General features: G+C 48.5%; 1 protein-coding gene across 1 annotated transcript in view; it reads right to left on the reverse strand.

The window, feature by feature from the left end:
* The window catches only part of PTH1R (parathyroid hormone 1 receptor), a 49,801-nt gene extending 49,474 nt beyond the window's left edge, over positions 1 to 327 (reverse strand). Inside the window, exon 1 of the mRNA XM_029964676.1 lies at positions 318 to 327. Within this exon, the coding sequence (XP_029820536.1) occupies positions 318 to 327 (10 nt within the window). The remainder of the gene's footprint in view (positions 1 to 317) is intronic.
* Between the last annotated feature and the right edge of the window lie 6,965 nt (positions 328 to 7,292).

The following is a 7,292-nucleotide window of genomic DNA, read 5'->3' on the forward strand; positions in this document are numbered from 1 at the left end:
ACTTGTGCTCCAGTCCCTTCCCCAGCCTTGTTGCTCTTCCCTGGACCTGCTCCAGCCCCTCAGTGTCCTTCCTGAGCTGAGGGGCCCTTCCTCTCCAGCCTTGCCTGGTGACTCCCAGTTTTCCCTGCAATCCCAGTCGACGCTTCCCGCGAGGCACCGCCTGGAATCATCCACCTCCACGGCAAAGGAGCAGCTGCTCCCGTCACACACGCACAAAAAGGCAGCAATTTTGGAGCTGAGTGCCCCAATCCATGAGGAAAAGAGATCCTAGGAAATAATGGTGGAGCAAGGAATGTTCTCCTCTTAAGGATTTCAACCTGTCGTCATCATTCCAGCGCAAATTCCACCTCCTCGGGGAGACCTTCAGGCTCTACAAAAGTCCAGAGGGGGGATGCCCCAGGCAGAGGTGACAGCACCCCAAAAACTCAGGGAAAAGCCATTGGGAACATCACCCTGGGAAGTTCCCCTGGAGAAGAGAAGGCTCCAGGGAGAGCTGAGAGCCCCTTGCAGGGCCTAAAGGGGCTCCAGGAGAGCTGGAGAGGGACTGGGGACAAGGCATGGAGGGACAGGACACAGGGAAGGGCTTCAAGCTGAAGGAGAGGAAGTTTAGGTGGGATATTGGGAAGGAATGTTGGCTGTGAGGGTGGGGAGGGACTGGAATGGATTTCCCAGAGAAGCTGTGGCTGCCCCTGGATCCCTGGAAGTGTCCAAGGCCAGGTTGGAGCAACCTGGGCTGGTGTGAGGTGTCCCTGCCCCTGGCAGGGGTGGGATGAGATGATCTTCAATGGCCCTTCCAACCCAAACCATCCTGGCATTCCAGGATTTCCTTGCACTCCCCAAGCCCTTTCTCTCCAGGATTAAGGTTCCTCCTGAGTTCATTCATTTTGCAAAGGCAGGAACGTGAACCAGCTGGAGGCCGGTTGGTTCTCCAGCAAAACTCCCTCCAAGTGACACAGTGAGGGTTAATAAAATAAAACAAATAAAAATAAATAATTAAAAAAAATAAATCCAAATAAAAAAATTAAAACCAAATAAAACCAAATAAAAAAATTAAAACAATAAAACCATAAATAATAAAAATAAGCCAAATTAAAAAAATAAAAATAATAAAAAAATAAAAATAAAAAAAAAATAATAAAAAATAAATAAATAAATCAAAATAAAAATAATAAAATAAAGAATAAATAGAATAAAAAAATAAAAGAAAAATGAAAAATAAAATGAAAATAAAATTAAATAAATAAAAAATAAAAACAATAACAACTATAAATAAACAATCAAGAATTTAAAATAAAATAAATAAATAAAAATGAAATATAAAAATTAAAAAATAAATACAAATAAAATAAAGAATAAATAAAATAAAAATAAATAAAATAAAAAATTAAATAAAAATAATAAAAATAAAATTATAAATAATAAAAACTAAATAAAAATTAAATACAAATAAATAAAAATAAATAAATAACATAAATAAAAATAAATAAAAATAAAAATAAAATAAAAATAAATAAAAAAAAGAATTGAAAAAATAAAAAAATTTAAATAAAAATAAATAAAAATAAATACAAAATAATAAAAAATAGAATAAAAAATAAATTAAAAATAAATAAAAAATAATTAAAAATAAAGCCAGAACCCCTTTCGGGGATGTTTGAGCAGCTGGAGTGGGGATGGACAGGCGGAGGGAGGGGCAGGTCTGATAAGGGCACTCCGAGGAAAACAGGTGTTAGTTTGTCGTGTCCTTGGACTAAATCCAGGTGGGAGTCACTTCCCAAACCACGTTAATGCACAACAAAGCCGCCCCTTCCCAGATGTTTGGCCCGTCCACAGTTAAGGGAACATCCCCCAGCTCAGTTTTCCCGGGAAACACAGAATTCCCCCCCCGGAGGCAGAGCCCGCTGTCATTCCTGCCCAGCCCCGCAGTGATCCCACAAATCCTCGGGATTTCTCCCCTCCCACCTCCGGCATTCCCAGGATTCAGCCCCGGGAGCAGGGCAGCTCCAGCCCCAGGGATGTGCAGCCTCCAGCCTGCATTCCCAGGAAAGGAGATGAATCTCCAGGTGCTGTGCCTGGAGCTGGGCAGGACAACTGGGATACAGCTCTTAAATTTCCTGCCAGACCTTTAAAGACCCACCAAAACCAACTCCAAATTCTCTCCTCTCCCCCCGGAAAAACTGATTTTCGTGGTAAAAGTGTATTTAAGGCACGTCTTTCTTGGGCAAAGAGGCTGAGACGTGGTTTTAAACACATATATATAGATTTTCACTCCATCCTGCCACTTGAAGATATCTATTCCCAAGAGATTTGCAGGAAAATTAATCCCTAGATTAATTAAACATTAAACACCCAATGCTGAATAACTCCCATCAAACACCCAAGACAAACTGGGCTGAGCTGGTGGGGCTGAATTTGTCCCCTCCTGTCCCCAACCCTCCTTTCCAGCCCTTGCCAAGGAATTCCAGTGAGGAATCCTCAGGGATTGAGGCTTGGGAAGTACAACCAGGCTGAGTGACCCCCAGGGATTGGGAATAATCTGCTTTATCAGGCACTGGGATGGCTCTGATTTGGGTTCAAGGGACAGCAGGTGGGACAGGACCCACAGCTGGAAAATTTTCCAGCTGCTGGAGAAACTTTAACTGTTCAGCACCACATTTTCCCCCTTCTCCTCTGATTTTGCAGAATTTCAGCCCCAGGAGGAACAAGGAGGGGTGAAAATGCAGCACAATTCCTGTAAGCAAATCCCAGAGTGGATCCAACAGAGTATCAGACAATTTAATGAATTATTAAATTAGCAAATCCACCAGGAGCTGTTAAAAACTGCCACCTGGATGCAAAATTCCTAGATACAGGAATGTCTGAAACTGCTGATGGCCAAAAGCTGGAAGGTAACAACCTTCTTTTTCCTCAAACTGGGGATGGTCTAGGACAGAAGATTGACCAAAAAAGCCTATTTTCATATATATATCTCCATAGATTTTCTATTTTTCTAAGACACAGAGACCTCGTGCCCTGCTGAGAACCCATAAATCACATTTAAATTCAGAATTTGCTCCAATTTAACACACTCAGCACCATCCACTCTGTGTATTCCCTGCTGTCCAGGACCAGGAAAAAGGAGATAAAAAGTGCTAAAAGTGTTTCATCCCAGTGAAAACCACATTCCAACCCAAAACCTTTCATCCTGCAGACAACAAAAAGGAACAAAAATAGATGTTTTACCACCATAATTCCTGCCCTGGTGACCAACTGGGAACATCCAGGGTGGGATTCACCAACCTGAGCTGTTCACTGCTCTTATAATCCCTGAGGATTGAACTGCACAGAGCAGCTGGAATTCATTCCATCCTCATCCCACCACCTGAAATCAATTGGATCAACTCTGGATTTATTTTTTTCCCCCACTTTCTTTTTTTTTTGCACTATTTAGCCCGTTTTCCACCCAAAATCTCTCATTTAAACTCATTAACCAACAAAAAGGAAAAAAAATAGATGTTTTTCCCATGTAATTCCTGCCTTGGTGACCAACTGGGAACATCCAGGATGGGATTTTCCAACCTGAGCTGTTCACCCAGAGCTCCTCTTCCAGTCACTGAGGATTGAGCAGCTGGAATTCATTCCATGCTCAAACACCTCCTGAAATCAGTTGGATCAACTCTGGGTTTATTTTTTTCCCCCACCCTCTTTTTTTTGCACTATTTAGCCCGTTTTCCACCCAAAATCTCTCATTTAAACTCATTCACCAACAAAAAGGAACAAAATTAGATCTTTTTCCCATGTAATTCCTGCCCTGGTGACCAACTGGGAACATCCAGGATGAGATTTTCCAACCTGAGCTGTTCAGTCCTCTTGCAATCCCTGAGGACTGAACTGCACAGAGCAGCTGGAATTCATTCCATCCTCATCCCACCTCCTGAAATCAATTGGATCAGCTCTGGGGTTTTTTTCCCCCCATCCCTTTTTTCACATTAATTGGCCACACTTGGAGCCCTGAGGGGATTTGGGGAGTTCTGGGAGCAAGAGAAGCCCCCGAGGGAAATCAGATCCAGTGTCACCCCCAGGGACACCTCCCAGACCCAGGGTTTGGAAGGAAGAGGTCGAGGTTATCGTGGCCCTGCAGGATTTAATCCCTCTAAAAGCACTGCCAGGAAATCCCTTTCCAAAGGAGCCTTCCCGAAATTTCTCCTGCGTAAATTCCTGCCGCGAATTTCTTGGAATCCAGTTATCCCAGGGATAAATGTTCTCTCCAGGGGTTCAGGGCAGCACACAGGTGAACTCAGGACAGTTTGTCCTCCCCTCCTGCTCCCCTGGACCAGTTGCAGCTGGAGGGGCTGGAAACTCCTCCCTGGGCTCCCCAGTTTTGGGATCAAACCCCCTCTGCTCCTCTTCCTTGATGTTTATCCCCCCTCGGCTTCCCTGGGCTGTTTTCTGCCAGAAAAATAAAACTCCTCGTGGGGAAGAGATCTAGGAATGTTGTTTTTATCCCTCTCCTTGCTCAGAGACAGCCAAGCAGGGAAGGGGGACACAACAACATTATATCCAGAGGCTGGTCAATCAGTTCTGGTTCATTTTTCCCCCCCCTTTTCCATATTTTTCCCCCCTTTTCCCTTTCCTTTGCCCCCACAGGAGGCCGGGGGGGGTTGATGTTCTCTGGGATCTCCCAGCCACTGAAGCAAACCCCAAATCTCCCAAATCAGCCTCGTTTCTGGGGCTCATTTTCCCAAATGACACTGTCCTTTTCCTGTGAGCCTTCCCTGGCAGCTGCTCCCAAAGCAGCTCCAGGCCCAGCAGATTCCTTGGAGAGCATCAGGAAGGCCCAAGGCAAGGGAGGGCTGGTGAACACCTTGCAGGAGAGCAGGAATCACTGGTGGGAAGTGGGAAAGGGGGTGCAGGAAGGAGGGGGCTCAGGAGAAAAAGGAAATATGAAAATATTACAATTCCAGAACGGTTTGGGTTGGAAGGGACATTAAGGATTGTCCATGGGCAGGGACACCTCCCTGGAAGTGTCCAAGGTCAGATTGGAGCACCCTGGGCTAGTGGGAGGTGTCCTTGCCCATGGCAGGGGGTGGCACTGGGCGAGCTTTGAGGTCCCTCCCAATCCAAAGGATTTTAGGATTCTGTGATCCCGTAAGTCCGATCTAACACGAGACCTGCAGCTGCCACGCTCTGATCTGGGATCAGAGCACCAGGCTGGGCTCAACACAAGCCAGTGCTGATGCCAGGCTTGCAGCCAAGGCTGGCACAGCTCAGTAATACCCACAGGAGCTGCTGGAGCCTCAGCAGAGGAGCCAGAGCCGGGTCAGTCGGGAGCTCCCGGCGACTGGAATTGCTCAGAGGCAGGAGAAGATCCAGGCTGGAGGTGTTTGGGAGCATGAGGTGTTGCATGAGGTTGGTCAACAGTGAGGTGGCCACGTGGGGTGGTGCAGGATTGAGATCCTGACCCCTGTTTTTTGGGAATGAGTTGCCTTCCTTCGGGTTGTTGGGGGGTTGGGGTTGATACTCTGTTGGTCTCTGTTTTCCTGCACTCCTGCAAGTGATGGTTTGTGCAAGCCCTGCCTCTCCTGACCCTCCCTGCTGGTTCCCTCAGGTCCAGATGGGCCCTGGCAAGGCTGGAAGGAGCAGGGTTTGTTCTGTGCTGGCCTGGACGAGCTGTTCCCTGGGCAATCCCTGTTCCTGGCTCTGCTGCCCGGCCTGGAGCACGGCAGGGTCTGTCCAACCTCAGCTCCTCTGGTGATTAACTGTGCCCTGGGCCTGTTGCATTGCACAGGTTTGCTTGGGATTTGCTGGATTTGCAGCCTTGGCTTTTCCATTTTGGGGCCTTTGCAGCTCCTCGGGGCTCCCTGGCAGGGGAAACCCCGGGCTGGGCTCACCAGGGCATCGTGACCCCACCACGGCTCTGGAAGCTGAAACTTCCCCACAAAACACATCCCTCACTCCCTAAAAGCTGCTCTGAACTCGTGTTTGGACTGGGAGGACCCAGAACCCCGTGTTTCAGTGCTGCCTTAAAGCCTCTCCCTCGTGGAGATAAATAATGTTTGCTCCCCTCTAATTTGGGCAATGCTGGATTTTCTCAGTGCTCAGATAATCGAATTCCCTTCCTTAATTCACTGCTACCTCTGTGCTCGTTGCCTCTGTCTGCCTGCAGTGCCTTGGCACTAAAACAGACAAAAACACCACCAAAAAAAAAAAAGTCCTTTGGGGGCAATTTGTTTTGGAAAGAGGAGCTGGAGAGGGGGGGAGAGCAGGGAGTGAAACTCATCCTGCCCTCAGGGGTTTCACTGAACTGAACAGACAGTATTTCAACCATTAGGAGGGGGGAAAAAAAGAGGTTGGAAATCTAATTCCTTTCAGGTTAATGCTGGAAAGGTTTAAAAATAAATAAAGCTGAAGTGCCAGTTGGCCCAGCTGGAGATCCAGGAGGGAAGCAGTGCCAGGAGCTGCTCTCCAGAGCCACAGAGCTGGGCTTTGCTCAGGACACCAGGGTGGGGAAGGGCATGAGGGGCAGGAAGGTCCTTTCATAGCAGGAGACCCCGAGCTGGTGGCCCAGGGCGGATCCAGGCGTGGGAAAGGAGCTTGGAAGCCCCTCCTGCTGCTGGGGCTGCAGCTCCCCCGGGACTGGAGGGACCCTGGGGTGCCCCAGGAGGGACAGGCACCCAGTGCTGTCTCCCCCTGGCAAATCTGAGCCGCAGGGATGTGGAAATGACGGCAGGAATTGGGGTTTTGGGGTGCTGAGCAGAGCTCTCTGTGTGGCTGAACTGCCCACCCAGCATGTCCCTCACCCACCAGCCCCAGTGCTGGAGGGAATCAACCTCAGGAGGGGTCTCACTCCTTCTAAAAACTGGGCTCCTGAACCCCAGACAGGGACAAACAACTCCTGAGAGTGCGAGGACAGAAGGGTGAAAGGAGGAGGCTCGGGATGAAGGAGAGGAGTTGAAGAAGAAGAGGGAAGAGCTGGCTGGATCCTGAGGAAGGAGGACTCTGGCCACGGGCTGGGGAAGCACTGAGAGGTCACTGCGCAAGCTGCTCTGCCTCCTGCCTGCTTTTCCCAGCTTTCCAGAGGGTAAGTGAAGTGGGCGGGTTTGCCTCAATCCCTTGAGCCCTCTTCCCAAAGCAGCCCCAGGACAGCAGGATGGCTCCAGGGATCGGGGGATCAACCCCCAGGGGCTGTGCCAGCCCTTCCCACAGCTCTTCCTCCTGCCCTCACACCCCATGGAATCATGGAATCCTTCAGGCTGGAAAACACCCTCAGGATCTTCGAGTCTGACCTTCAACCCAACCCCGCCATGTGCACC

The sequence above is a fragment of the Manacus vitellinus genome, unplaced genomic scaffold, assembly GCF_001715985.3.
Source record: "Manacus vitellinus isolate BGI_N305 unplaced genomic scaffold, ASM171598v3 scaffold_78_pilon, whole genome shotgun sequence".
In the NCBI taxonomy this organism is placed as follows: Eukaryota; Metazoa; Chordata; class Aves; order Passeriformes; family Pipridae; genus Manacus; species Manacus vitellinus.